Source organism: Pseudophryne corroboree, chromosome 6 (assembly GCF_028390025.1).
Source record: "Pseudophryne corroboree isolate aPseCor3 chromosome 6, aPseCor3.hap2, whole genome shotgun sequence".
NCBI lineage: Eukaryota > Metazoa > Chordata > Amphibia > Anura > Myobatrachidae > Pseudophryne > Pseudophryne corroboree.
The window spans coordinates 95,758,145-95,773,691 of record NC_086449.1 but is presented as its reverse complement, the minus strand read 5'-3'; the positions used below and the strand labels follow the sequence as shown (position 1 = coordinate 95,773,691).

General features: G+C 44.9%; 1 protein-coding gene across 2 annotated transcripts in view; it reads left to right on the top strand.

Annotated features, from left to right (window-relative positions):
- Window positions 1-15,547, top strand: part of OLFM2 (olfactomedin 2) — a 502,740-nt gene that overhangs the window by 437,502 nt on the left and 49,691 nt on the right. For both annotated transcript variants that reach the window (XM_063931494.1, XM_063931495.1), the window contains exon 5: window positions 2,678-2,784. In XM_063931494.1, the coding sequence (XP_063787564.1) occupies window positions 2,678-2,784 (107 nt within the window). The remainder of the gene's footprint in view (window positions 1-2,677; window positions 2,785-15,547) is intronic.

Below are 15,547 nucleotides of genomic sequence, written 5' to 3'. Positions count from 1 at the left end.
GAGAACGGATATAGCAGAGAGAAGTGAACGGATATATTATATTAAATAAAAGTTAACTAGCAACTGCACTGGTCACTGACTGTGGTAAACTAACTCTGTCTGCGACTCTGCACAATCTCTCTCTCTCTATCTAATCTATCTCTATTCTAATGGAGAGGACGCCAGACACGTCCTCTCCCTATCAATCTCAATGCACGAGTGAAAATGGCGGCGACGCGCGGCTCCTTATATAGAATCCGAGTCTCGCGATAGAATCCGAGCCTCGCGAGAATCCGACAGCGTCATGATGACGTTCGGGCGCGCTCGGGTTAACCGAGCAAGGCGGGAAGATCCGAGTCGCTCGGACCCGTGAAAAAAAACATGAAGTTCGGGCGGGTTCGGATTCCGAGGAACCGAACCCGCTCATCTCTACTCCTAACTGTCCTTTTTAAAATAGGGACATGACAGTTAGATGCTGATTGGCTGGTACCTTTTCTTTCTCCATTTTATCACTCTCCAAGCGATGATGCATCTAGCCCTGAGTGTTCTGTGGTGGAATACATGAACCAGTGAATATCGGCACCTTCTGAATTTACTATGCCTGTAAGTCTGTGTGTAGTAAGAAATATAATTACCCCCTATATGTAACAAGGAAAATATGTAACAACTTGAGAATCTTCTTCTTCGTCGTCTTCTTCTTCTTCTTCTTCTTCTTCTTCTTCTTCTTCTTCTTCTTCTTCTTCCTCTTCTTCTTCCTCTTCCTCTTCTTCTTCCTCTTCTTCTTCCTCTTCTTCTTCCTCCTCTTCTTCCTCTTCTTCTTCCTCCTCTTCTTCTTCTTCCTACTCCTCTTCTTCTTCTTCCTCCTCATATTGCATAATTGCAAAGAGAGCAAAGATGGGAGATCATGAGAGTTTACAATATAGACAGGGACTAAGGGGACACAAAAAGGGGATGAGAGGACCAGTGTTGATTATTGCACCTATAAGGGGCTGGCTTAAGCTGAAGGAGTTCCAAGAGCTAATGTATATAGCTATATGACAAGTTGATATCCAGTGGTGTTACAACTTATGGCCCCCAATCAGGGGAGGATTGTTTATAGGGCTCACCAGGAACATTCCTGGTAGGTCGAAGTGTCTGTGGGGCCTGTTATGTGTATTGTCATGTGGCCCCACCCATCACATGACAGGCAGCCCACCACACTAAGTACACTGCATTGTCCCCATTCATTCCATCTCTGCAGTACAGCAACTCTGCCATCCAGTGATGCTGCCATGACTACACAGTATGTTACCTCTTGTGCTGCCCATGTCGGGCCACTTCTACAGAATTTTACAGGGCCACATTTCTAGTTCTCAATCCACCCCTTGTCTCAGACACAACTGCGGCAAAAGATGCAAGGAAGGCCGCAACTGTGTACAATTAGGCCCTATGAGGAGGGATCCTGCCCCCCTCACCAGACCCCACCCCCTCATCAGACCACACCCCCATTAGGGCTGCTTTCATACATTTACCAGGCTGGTTTTCCATCCCAATCCGCCCCTGCCCCCAATAATTACAGATGTTTTAGGGCAATATCCCGATCCCGCAAAGGTCAGTTCAGGGAATTCAGAATATTAAACACGTTTAAAAATCCCAATTCCCCGATCCAGATCGAAAACGGTTGGGATTGCCAAATTTGTGATTTTTAATATGTTTATTTTCTCCCATTCATCCAACACTGCTCAGTGGCCACAGTTTAATGGATGCACCACGGGAAAGGAGGTGACATAATGGGAAGAGGAGTAAATTTGGGCAGAAGATCATCATAGATGTTATAGTGAAGGCCAAAAAACTGATTGGTTTCAAAGATCGCAGCCTAGTACAATATAACCCAATCAGAGAGGCCGTACGCCCCCTCGCCCCCTCTCCCTGGACTGTACAGTAAGCATACCTTCCAACATAGCTGTTCCTAGAATCAGGACCTTGTGGGTGCATCCAAAAAAGGAGGGGCAGAGCTTTGTGGAAAATAGGGCGGAGCCATGCAGCACCCTCTTTTGCATCATTGTGTGTGTGTGTGCGAGGGGTGCCCAGCACCCTCGGAGATAGTGGGCTGACCCCTCTGTCTGCACTGTGAATAGATGTTATGCATCAGCATCTATTCACCCGCTGCTCTGCTATGCCGAACAGTGATGATAGTGCTTCCCTCAAAATATCCCACCCGCGGGGAAACTGCAGCCACAGGTGGACGGAGGGACAGTTCCAGAAAAAATGTCCTTGTCTCCCCGCAGTAGTAGGGACAATCTCAGCAAGAGAAAGTCTCCATATCCATCCCTTGTGCCTCCTGGGACCACTGAAGAGCAATTTATAACCTCGATAAATCCTATCCTTTTGCATTCCGTAGGCTAACCCCGATTAAGCAGCTTGTCCCTATCAAAGGGAAATTTGGAATTGTTGCAAGGAATCTGCTGACTTTTAAAAATGTGAAAACTTGTAGGATGGTCTTACTGTACATACAGGCTTTCAACCACAGAACACATTAGTGGTTCTAAGTAAAACCTATGTTTCACTGTTATTTAAACTACAATTATTATAATTAACTCAATCTTTAAAGGCATTGTGCACCTTTATACATACTGTTAAGAAGAGGATGTTTTAATGAAAGGCACCTATCATAAATATTGTGGACAAACCACTTTTTTTCTTCTCTTTTCAATTTCAGGTTGTGGAAAACTCACAGGAGTCAGTAACCCAATCACAATACGTGCCTCGGGGTCCAGGTTTGGATCTTGGATGACGGATACTATGGCTCCTAGCGCAGATAATAGGGTAAGTCACCTAATGACCAGCTGAATGATCCAGTGTACAATTTCTTTAATCTGCTGACTACAGGAAGCCAGAGGCTCCAATTCCGATGGCAAATACAGAGTCAAAGGATCAAGGAGTTATTGTATATGGAAAAGTTGTCATCCAGGCTGTAAGCTGATAACACACCGTATTACAGTAGGCTATTATGTTGACACATGGTGTGATAGCAGGCCTCTTGGCTTACGTCAAGCTCTTCCTTGTTTTGTTTCACTGTGCTGCAGTGATATGTACCCTGATGACATTGGTTGTAACTTGTTACTGATCTTCACAGGTGCCTCATAATTCTGCTCCTTGTGTTCATATCTTGTATCTATTATTTTTGTAGAGCTTGAACTTAGGTAGAAGGAGGACCTGTCAGTTGGTTAGTTACTCTGAGCTAGTGGGAGCTGATTGGTCAGCTTGCTAGAAACATTTAACAGTATTACTAAAAAAAAAAAATAGTGTTAATTCTTAATACACGTTTTGCAATACAAAGCCTCGGAGTGCCACGGATGTTCTTCATTGTGGTAACTATATATATATATATATATATATCAATGAAGCAACGTAGCTTTCCATTTTGTGAAGCTAAAGACAATAGCACTTGGGAAATAATTTAAGTTTCAATGGAAACACTAAGGAGCGCTAATGGTATAATCATAAAAATATTTTTTATTTACTTTTATAGATAATATTTACCACAGTATAGACAATTTACCTAGTAGCTACAAGGTAACATAAAACCACAATACAGTGATTATATATGCAATGTGTGTATTTTCAGCTGATTAGCTCTTTTATAAAAAAGCAGTACTGCAGTCCAAAATTGAACATATTAGAATCAGGAAGTCCTCCAATTTAGTATAATTAGGTGTGGAAAAAAAGAAGAAAACGTCCCACAGTTTTGTTGTTCTCTTCTTTTTTTCCACACCTAATTATACTAAATTGGAGTACTTCCTGATTCTAATATGTTCAATTTTGGACTGCAGTACTTTTTTTTTTATAAAAGAGCTAATCAGCTGAAAATACACACATTGCATATATAATCACTGTATTGTGGTTTTATTAGAGATGAGCGCCTGAAATTTTTCGGGTTTTGTGTTTTGGTTTTGGGTTCGGTTCCGCGGCCGTGTTTTGGGTTCGAACGCGTTTTGGCAAAACCTCACCGAATTTTTTTTGTCGGATTCGGGTGTGTTTTGGATTCGGGTGTTTTTTTCAAAAAACACTAAAAAACAGCTTAAATCATAGAATTTGGGGGTCATTTTGATCCCAAAGTATTATTAACCTCAAAAACCATAATTTACACTCATTTTCAGTCTATTCTGAATACCTCACACCTCACAATATTATTTTTAGTCCTAAAATTTGCACCGAGGTCGCTGTGTGAGTAAGATAAGCGACCCTAGTGGCCGACACAAACACCGGGCCCATCTAGGAGTGGCACTGCAGTGTCACGCAGGATGTCCCTTCCAAAAAACCCTCCCCAAACAGCACATGACGCAAAGAAAAAAAGAGGCGCAATGAGGTAGCTGTGTGAGTAAGATTAGCGACCCTAGTGGCCGACACAAACACCGGGCCCATCTAGGAGTGGCACTGCAGTGTCACGCAGGATGGCCCTTCCAAAAAACCCTCCCCAAACAGCACATGACGCAAAGAAAAAAAGAGGCGCAATGAGGTAGCTGACTGTGTGAGTAAGATTAGCGACCCTAGTGGCCGACACAAACACCGGGCCCATCTAGGAGTGGCACTGCAGTATGTATGTATAAAGAAAGAAAAAAAAAACCACGGTTAGGTGGTATATACAATTATGGACGGGCTGCCGAGTGCCGACACAGAGGTAGCCACAGCCGTGAACTACCGCACTGTACTGTGTCTGCTGCTAATATATAGACTGGTTGATAAAGAGATAGTATACTCGTAACTAGTATGTATGTATAAAGAAAGAAAAAAAAACCACGGTTAGGTCACTGGTATATACAATTATGGACGGGCTGCCGAGTGCCGACACAGAGGTAGCCACAGCCGTGAACTACCGCACTGTACACTGGTTGATAAAGAGATAGTAGTATACTCGTAACAACTAGTATGACGACGGTATAAAGAATGAAAAAAAAACCACGGTTAGGTGGTATATAATACAATTATGGTTGGACGGACTGCCTGCCGAGTGCCGACACAGAGGTAGCCACAGCCGTGAACTACCGCACTGTACACTGGTTGATAAAGAGATAGTAGTATACTCGTAACAACTAGTATGACGACGGTATAAAGAACGAAAAAAAAACCACGGTTAGGTGGTATATATTATAATACAATTATGGATGGACGGACTGCCTGCCGAGTTCCGACACAGAGGTAGCCACAGCCGTGAACTACCGCACTGTACACTGGTTGATAAAGAGATAGTAGTATACTCGTAACAACTAGTATGACGACGGTATAAAGAACGAAAAAAAAACCACGGTTAGGTGGTATATATTATAATACAATTATGGATGGACGGACTGCCTGCCGAGTTCCGACACAGAGGTAGCCACAGCCGTGAACTACCGCACTGTACACTGGTTGATAAAGAGATAGTAGTATACTCGTAACAACTAGTATGACTGACTATGACGGTATAAAGAATGAAAAAAAAACCACGGTTAGGTGGTATATATTATAATAATACAATTATGGATGGACGGACTGCCTGCCGAGTTCCGACACAGAGGTAGCCACAGCCGTGAACTACCGCACTGTACACTGGTTGATAAAGAGATAGTAGTATACTCGTAACAACTAGTATGACTGACTATGACGGTATAAAGAATGAAAAAAAAACCACGGTTAGGTGGTATATATTATAGTACAATTATGGATGGACGGACTGCCTGCCGACTGCCGACACAGAGGTAGCCACAGCCGTGAACTACCGCACTGTACACTGGTTGATAAAGAGATAGTAGTATACTCGTAACAATTAGGATGACACTATGACGGTATAAAGAATGAAAAAAAAACCACGGTTAGGTGGTAGGTATATAATAATAAATAATACAATTCTGGTCGGACGGACTGCCTGCCGTGTGCCGACACAGAGGTAGCCACAGCCGTGAACTACCGCACTGTACACTGGTTGATAAAGAGATAGTAGTATACTCGTAACAATTAGGATGACACTATGACGGTATAAAGAATGAAAAAAAAACCACGGTTAGGTGGTAGGTATATAATAATAAATAATACAATTCTGGTCGGACGGACTGCCTGCCGTGTGCCGACACAGAGGTAGCCACAGCCGTGAACTACCGCACTGTACACTGGTTGATAAAGAGATAGTAGTATACTCGTAACAATTAGGATGACACTATGACGGTATAAAGAATGAAAAAAAAACCACGGTTAGGTGGTAGGTATATAATAATAAATAATACAATTCTGGTCGGACGGACTGCCTGCCGTGTGCCGACACAGAGGTAGCCACAGCCGTGAACTACCGCACTGTACACTGGTTGATAAAGAGATAGTAGTATACTCGTAACAATTAGGATGACACTATGACGGTATAAAGAATGAAAAAAAAACCACGGTTAGGTGGTAGGTATATAATAATAAATAATACAATTCTGGTCGGACGGACTGCCTGCCGTGTGCCGACACAGAGGTAGCCACAGCCGTGAACTACCGCACTGTACACTGGTTGATAAAGAGATAGTAGTATACTCGTAACAATTAGGATGACACTATGACGGTATAAAGAATGAAAAAAAAACCACGGTTAGGTGGTAGGTATATAATAATAAATAATACAATTCTGGTCGGACGGACTGCCTGCCGTGTGCCGACACAGAGGTAGCCACAGCCGTGAACTACCGCACTGTACACTGGTTGATAAAGAGATAGTAGTATACTCGTAACAATTAGGATGACACTATGACGGTATAAAGAATGAAAAAAAAACCACGGTTAGGTGGTAGGTATATAATAATAAATAATACAATTCTGGTCGGACGGACTGCCTGCCGTGTGCCGACACAGAGGTAGCCACAGCCGTGAACTACCGCACTGTACTGTGTCTGCTGCTAATATAGACTGGTTGATATTTAAAGAGATATTAGTAGTATACAACAATACTATACTGGTGGTCAGGCACTGGTCACCACTCCTGCAGCAAAAGTGTGCACTGTTAATTAATATAATTGTACTCCTGGCTCCTGCTAACAACCTGCAGTGCTCCCCAGTCTCCCCCACAATTAATTATAAGCTTTTAATTTATACATTGATGACTGTGCAGCACACTGGGCTGAGCTGAGTGCACACAGACTGAGTCACACTGTGTGACTGACTGTGCTGTGTATCGTTTTTTTTTTCAGGCAGAGAACGGATATAGCAGAGAGAAGTGAACGGATATATTATATTAAATAAAAGTTAACTAGCAACTGCACTGGTCACTGACTGTGGTAAACTAACTCTGTCTGCGACTCTGCACAATCTCTCTCTATCTAATCTATCTATCTCTATTCTAATGGAGAGGACGCCAGACACGTCCTCTCCCTATCAATCTCAATGCACGAGTGAAAATGGCGGCGACGCGCGGCTCCTTATATAGAATCCGAGTCTCGCGATAGAATCCGAGCCTCGCGAGAATCCGACAGCGTCATGATGACGTTCGGGCGCGCTCGGGTTAACCGAGCAAGGCGGGAAGATCCGAGTCGCTCGGACCCGTGGAAAAAAAAGTGAAGTTCGTGCGGGTTCGGATTCAAAGAAACCGAACCCGCTCATCTCTAGGTTTTATGTTACCTTGTAGCTACTAGGTAAATTGTCTATACTGTGGTAAATATTATCTATAAAAATAAATAAAAAATATTTTTATGATTATACCATTAGCGCTCCTTAGTGTTTCCATTGAAACTTAAATTACTTTCTTTAGTGTAAAAGGCATCCAGTTGCCACGTAGGAGCTGCTCTCTAAATAAAATCAAAATAGACTAAATGGTACATTTCAATTATATGTAATACTGCATTAGCGCCCGATCAAGCAAGTCTGTCTGTATTGCATATTGCACTTGGGAAATAACTTGTTGTGTATGGAAAGTATACCAGCCACCAGCTTTCCATAGTTGACTACATTGTAGGAATTCCTTCCCGAACATCTTGGGTAGGTTCCAGAGAGGGATCTGCATTGATTGTGTTGCTGTGAATCCTGTTATTACCCCTGTTGCCAAATTCTGAAATTTGCAGCCTGTTGCAGTAGGAGGCGGGACCATAAACTGCACAGCCCCTCCCACTTCACTGCAGACCTGTAGGATATGGACATCTGTCTGTAAGCATGCAGCACAGCTGTGGATACTTTGCGTTCGACTCTGAATCAGTGAAGCTTAAATGATACTGTATTCTCACACAGGGACCAACGCAAGTTTACTAAAGGGGCGTTTCCATGAATCTTCTTCCGTGGAAAGCTTAACATTTAACATAATGTTATCTATAATATAATATTATAATATTTATAACAAAGAAAGTGAAAAAAGTGCTACAACATAATATAATAATAACAGCAACAACAACTATACAATAATAAACTTAAAATAGTCCTAAAATAATGACATTTGTAATGTGTACGCTGCCCTTCAATGTGTACACTCACTTTTCAAATGAGAGTAATATTCCATTAATTGCAGAAAGTAACAGAAGCTTTACGATGGTGACACATGGACACATGGTCGACGCATGAAAATGGTCGACACAAGAAAGGTTGACACATGAAAAGGTCGACATGAGTTTTTTTACTTTTTTTTTCTTTTGGGGAACTTTTCCATACTTTACGATCCACGTGGACTACGATTGGAACGGTAATCTGTGCCGAGCGAAGCGGTAGCGGAGCGAAGGCACCATTCGAGGGGACGCGGTGCACTAATTGGGGTTCCCAGTCACTTTACGCAAAAAACGACACCAAAAAAGTAAAAAAAACCTCATGTCGACCTTTTCATGTGTCGACCATTTTCATGTGTCGACCATGTGTCCATGTCGACCATGTCAATGTCAACCAATAGTGGTCGACCTAATGACTGTCGACCATAACATGGTCGACCATTCATACCGGTACCGTTTTGGATTCAGGTGTTTTTTTACAAAAAACCCTCAAAAACAGCTTAAATCATAGAATTTGGGGGTCATTTTGATCCCATAGTATTATTAACCTCAATAACCATAATTTCCACTCATTTTCAGTCTATTCTGAACACCTCACACCTCACAATATTATTTTTAGCCCTAAAATTTGCACCGAGGTCGCTGGATGACTAAGCTAAGCAACCCAAGTGGCCGACACAAACACCTGGCCCATCTAGGAGTGGCACTGCAGTGTCAGACAGGATGGCACTTCAAAAAAATAGTCCCCAAACAGCACATGATGCAAAGAAAAAAAGAGGCGCAATGAGGTAGCTGTGTGACTAAGCTAAGCGACCCAAGTGGCCGACACAAACACCTGGCCCATCTAGGAGTGGCACTGCAGTGTCAGACAGGATGGCACTTCAAAAAAATAGTCCCCAAACAGCACATGATGCAAAGAAAAAAAGAGGCGCAATGAGGTAGCTGTGTGACTAAGCTAAGCGACCCAAGTGGCCGACACAAACACCTGGCCCATCTAGGAGTGGCACTGCAGTGTCAGACAGGATGGCACTTCAAAAAAATAGTCCCCAAACAGCACATGATGCAAAGAAAAAAAGAGGCGCAATGAGGTAGCTGTGTGACTAAGCTAAGCGACCCAAGTGGCCGACACAAACACCTGGCCCATCTAGGAGTGGCACTGCAGTGTCAGGCAGGATGGCACTTCAAAAAAATAGTCCCCAAACAGCACATGATGCAAAGAAAAATGAAAGAAAAAAGAGGTGCAAGATGGAATTGTCCTTGGGCCCTCCCACCCACCCTTATGTTGTATAAACAGGACATGCACACTTAAACAAACCCATCATTTCAGCGACAGGGTCTGCCACACGACTGTGACTGAAATGACTGGTTGCTTTGGGCCCCCACCAAAAAAGAAGCAATCAATCTCTCCTTGCACAAACTGGCTCTACAGAGCCAAGATGTCCACCTCCTCCTCATCGTCCGATTCCTCACCCCTTTCACTGTGTACATCCCCCTCCTCACAGATTATTAATTCGTCCCCACTGGAATCCACCATCTCAGGTCCCTGTGTACTTTCTGGAGGCAATTGCTGGTTAGAGATGAGCGCCGGAAATTTTTCGGGTTTTGTGTTTTGGTTTTGGGTTCGGTTCCGCGGCCGTGTTTTGGGTTCGACCGCGTTTTGGCAAAACCTCACCGAATTTTTTTTGTCGGATTCGGGTGTGTTTTGGATTCGGGTGTTTTTTTCAAAAAACCCTAAAAAACAGCTTAAATCATAGAATTTGGGGGTAATTTTGATCCCAAAGTATTATTAACCTCAAAAAACATAATTTACACTCATTTTCAGCCTATTCTGAACACATCACACCTCACAATATTATTTTTAGTCCTAAAATTTGCACCGAGGTCGCTGTGTGAGTAAGATAAGCGACCCTAGTGGCCGACACAAACACCGGGCCCATCTAGGAGTGGCACTGCAGTGTCACGCAGGATGTCCCTTCCAAAAAACCCTCCCCAAACAGCACATGACGCAAAGAAAAAAAGAGGCGCAATGAGGTAGCTGTGTGAGTAAGATTAGCGACCCTAGTGGCCGACACAAACACCGGGCCCATCTAGGAGTGGCACTGCAGTGTCACGCAGGATGTCCCTTCCAAAAAACCCTCCCCAAACAGCACATGACGCAAAGAAAAAAAGAGGCGCAATGAGGTAGCTGACTGTGTGAGAAAGATAAGCGACCCTAGTGGCCGACACAAACACCGGGCCCATCTAGGAGTGGCACTGCAGTGTCACGCAGGATGTCCCTTCCAAAAAACCCTCCCCAAACAGCACATGACGCAAAGAAAAAAAGAGGCGCAATGAGGTAGCTGACTGTGTGAGAAAGATAAGCGACCCTAGTGGCCGACACAAACACCGGGCCCATCTAGGAGTGGCACTGCAGTGTCACGCAGGATGTCCCTTCCAAAAAACCCTCCCCAAACAGCACATGACGCAAAGAAAAAAAGAGGCGCAATGAGGTAGCTGACTGTGTGAGAAAGATAAGCGACCCTAGTGGCCGACACAAACACCGGGCCCATCTAGGAGTGGCACTGCAGTGTCACGCAGGATGTCCCTTCCAAAAAACCCTCCCCAAACAGCACATGACGCAAAGAAAAAAAGAGGCGCAATGAGGTAGCTGTGTGAGTAAGATTAGCGACCCTAGTGGCCGACACAAACACCGGGCCCATCTAGGAGTGGCACTGCAGTGTCACGCAGGATGGCCCTTCCAAAAAACCCTCCCCAAACAGCACATGACGCAAAGAAAAAAAGAGGCGCAATGAGGTAGCTGACTGTGTGAGTAAGATTAGCGACCCTAGTGGCCGACACAAACACCGGGCACATCTAGGAGTGGCACTGCAGTGTCACGCAGGATGTCCCTTCCAAAAAACCCTCCCCAAACAGCACATGACGCAAAGAAAAAAAGAGGCGCAATGAGGTAGCTGTGTGAGTAAGATTAGCGACCCTAGTGGCCGACACAAACACCGGGCCCATCTAGGAGTGGCACTGCAGTGTCACGCAGGATGTCCCTTCCAAAAAACCCTCCCCAATCAGCACATGATGCAAAGAAAAAGAAAAGAAAAAAGAGGTGCAAGATGGAATTATCCTTGGGCCCTCCCACCCACCCTTATGTTGTATAAACAAAACAGGACATGCACACTTTAACCAACCCATCATTTCAGTGACAGGGTCTGCCACACGACTGTGACTGATATGACGGGTTGGTTTGGACCCCCCCCAAAAAAGAAGCAATTAATCTCTCCTTGCACAAACTGGCTCTACAGAGGCAAGATGTCCACCTCATCTTCACCCTCCGATATATCACCGTGTACATCCCCCTCCTCACAGATTATCAATTCGTCCCCACTGGAATCCACCATCTCAGCTCCCTGTGTACTTTGTGGAGGCAATTGCTGCTGGTCAATGTCTCCGCGGAGGAATTGATTATAATTCATTTTAATGAACATCATCTTCTCCACATTTTCTGGATGTAACCTCGTACGCCGATTGCTGACAAGGTGAGCGGCGGCACTAAACACTCTTTCGGAGTACACACTTGTGGGAGGGCAACTTAGGTAGAATAAAGCCAGTTTGTGCAAGGGCCTCCAAATTGCCTCTTTTTCCTGCCAGTATAAGTACGGACTGTGTGACGTGCCTACTTGGATGCGGTCACTCATATAATCCTCCACCATTCTATCAATGTTGAGAGAATCATATGCAGTGACAGTAGACGACATGTCCGTAATCGTTGTCAGGTCCTTCAGTCCGGACCAGATGTCAGCATCAGCAGTCGCTCCAGACTGCCCTGCATCACCGCCAGCGGGTGGGCTCGGAATTCTGAGCCTTTTCCTCGCACCCCCAGTTGCGGGAGAATGTGAAGGAGGAGATGTTGACAGGTCGCGTTCCGCTTGACTTGACAATTTTGTCACCAGCAGGTCTTTCAACCCCAGCAGACCTGTGTCTGCCGGAAAGAGAGATCCAAGGTAGGCTTTAAATCTAGGATCGAGCACGGTGGCCAAAATGTAGTGCTCTGATTTCAACAGATTGACCACCCGTGAATCCTTGTTAAGCGAATTAAGGGCTGCATCCACAAGTCCCACATGCCTAGCGGAATCGCTCCGTGTTAGCTCCTTCTTCAATGCCTCCAGCTTCTTCTGCAAAAGCCTGATGAGGGGAATGACCTGACTCAGGCTGGCAGTGTCTGAACTGACTTCACGTGTGGCAAGTTCAAAGGGCATCAGAACCTTGCACAACGTTGAAATCATTCTCCACTGCACTTGAGACAGGTGCATTCCATCTCCTATATCGTGCTCAATTGTATAGGCTTGAATGGCCTTTTGCTGCTCCTCCAACCTCTGAAGCATATAGAGGGTTGAATTCCACCTCGTTACCACTTCTTGCTTCAGATGATGGCAGGGCAGGTTCAGTAGTTTTTGGTGGTGCTCCAGTCTTCTGTACGTGGTGCCTGTACGCCGAAAGTGTCCCGCAATTTTTCTGGCCACCGACAGCATCTCTTGCACGCCCCTGTCGTTTTTTAAAAAATTCTGCACCACCAAATTCAAGGTATGTGCAAAACATGGGACGTGCTGGAATTTGCCCATATTTAATGCACACACAATATTGCTGGCGTTGTCCGATGCCACAAATCCACAGGAGAGTCCAATTGGGGTAAGCCATTCCGCGATGATCTTCCTCAGTTGCCGTAAGAGGTTTTCAGCTGTGTGCGTATTCTGGAAAGCGGTGATACAAAGCGTAGCCTGCCTAGGAAAGAGTTGGCGTTTGCGAGATGCTGCTACTGGTGCCGCCGCTGCTGTTCTTGCGGCGGGAGTCCATACATCTACCCAGTGGGCTGTCACAGTCATATAGTCCTGACCCTGCCCTGCTCCACTTGTCCACATGTCCGTGGTTAAGTGGACATTGGGTACAACTGCATTTTTTAGGACACTGGTGAGTCTTTTTCTGACGTCCGTGTACATTCTCGGTATCGCCTGCCTAGAGAAGTGGAACCTAGATGGTATTTGGTAACGGGGGCACACTGCCTCAATAAATTGTCTAGTTCCCTGTGAACTAACGGCGGATACCGGACGCACGTCTAACACCAACATAGTTGTCAAGGACTCAGTTATCCGCTTTGCAGTAGGATGACTGCTGTGATATTTCATCTTCCTCGCAAAGGACTGTTGAACAGTCAATTGCTTACTGGAAGTAGTACAAGTGGGCTTACGACTTCCCCTCTGGGATGACCATCGACTCCCAGCGGCAACAACAGCAGCGCCAGCAGCAGTAGGCGTTACACGCAAGGATGCATCGGAGGAATCCCAGGCAGGAGAGGACTCGTCAGACTTGCCAGTGACATGGCCTGCAGGACTATTGGCATTCCTGGGGAAGGAGGAAATTGACACTGAGGGAGTTGGTGGGGTGGTTTGCGTGAGCTTGGTTACAAGAGGAAGGGATTTACTGGTCAGTGGACTGCTTCCGCTGTCACCCAAAGTTTTTGAACTTGTCACTGACTTATTATGAATGCGCTGCAGGTGACGTATAAGGGAGGATGTTCCGAGGTGGTTAACGTCCTTACCCCTACTTATTACAGCTTGACAAAGGGAACACACGGCTTGACACCTGTTGTCCGCATTTCTGGTGAAATACCTCCACACCGAAGAGCTGATTTTTTTGGTATTTTCACCTGGCATGTCAACGGCCATATTCCTCCCACGGACAACAGGTGTCTCCCCGGGTGCCTGACTTAAACAAACCACCTCACCATCAGAATCCTCCTGGTCAATTTCCTCCCCAGCGCCAGCAACACCCATATCCTCCTCATCCTGGTGTACTTCAACACTGACATCTTCAATCTGACTATCAGGAACTGGACTGCGGGTGCTCCTTCCAGCACTTGCAGGGGGCATGCAAATAGTGGAAGGCGCATGCTCTTCACGTCCAGTGTTGGGAAGGTCAGGCATCGCAAACGACACAATTGGACTCTCCTTGTGGATTTGGGATTTCAAAGAACGCACAGTTCTTTGCGGTGCTTTTGCCAGCTTGAGTCTTTTCAGTTTTCTAGCGAGAGGCTGAGTGCTTCCATCCTCATGTGAAGCTGAACCACTAGCCATGAACATAGGCCAGGGCCTCAGCCGTTCCTTGCCACTCCGTGTGGTAAATGGCATATTGGCAAGTTTACGCTTCTCCTCCGACAATTTTATTTTAGGTTTTGGAGTCCTTTTTTTTCTGATATTTGGTGTTTTGGATTTGACATGCTCTGTACTATGACATTGGGCATCGGCCTTGGCAGACGACGTTGCTGGCATTTCATCGTCTCGGCCATGACTAGTGGCAGCAGCTTCAGCACGAGGTGGAAGTGGATCTTGATCTTTCCCTAATTTTGGAACCTCAACTTTTTTGTTCTCCATATTTTATAGGCAGAACTAAAAGGCACCTCAGGTAAACAATGGAGATGGATGGATTGGATACTAGTATACAATTATGGACGGACTGCCACGGTTAGGTGGTATAAAAAAACCACGGTTAGGTGGTATATATTATAATAATAATACAATTATGGATGGACGGACTGCCTGCCGACTGCCGACACAGAGGTAGCCACAGCCGTGAACTACCGCACTGTACACTGGTTGATAAAGAGATAGTAGTATACTCGTAACAACTAGTATGACACTATGACGACGGTATAAAGAATGAAAAAAAAACCACGGTTAGGTGGTATATATTATAATAATAATACAATTATGGATGGACGGACTGCCTGCCGACTGCCGACACAGAGGTAGCCACAGCCGTGAACTACCGCACTGTACACTGGTTGATAAAGAGATAGTAGTATACTCGTAACAACTAGTATGACACTATGACGACGGTATAAAGAATGAAAAAAAAAACCACGGTTAGGTGGTATATATTATAATAATAATACAATTATGGATGGACGGACTGCCTGCCGACTGCCGACACAGAGGTAGCCACAGCCGTGAACTACCGCACTGTACACTGGTTGATAAAGAGATAGTAGTATACTCGTAACAACTAGTATGACACTATGACGACGGTATAAAGAATGAAAAAAAAACCACGGTTAGGTGGTATATATTATA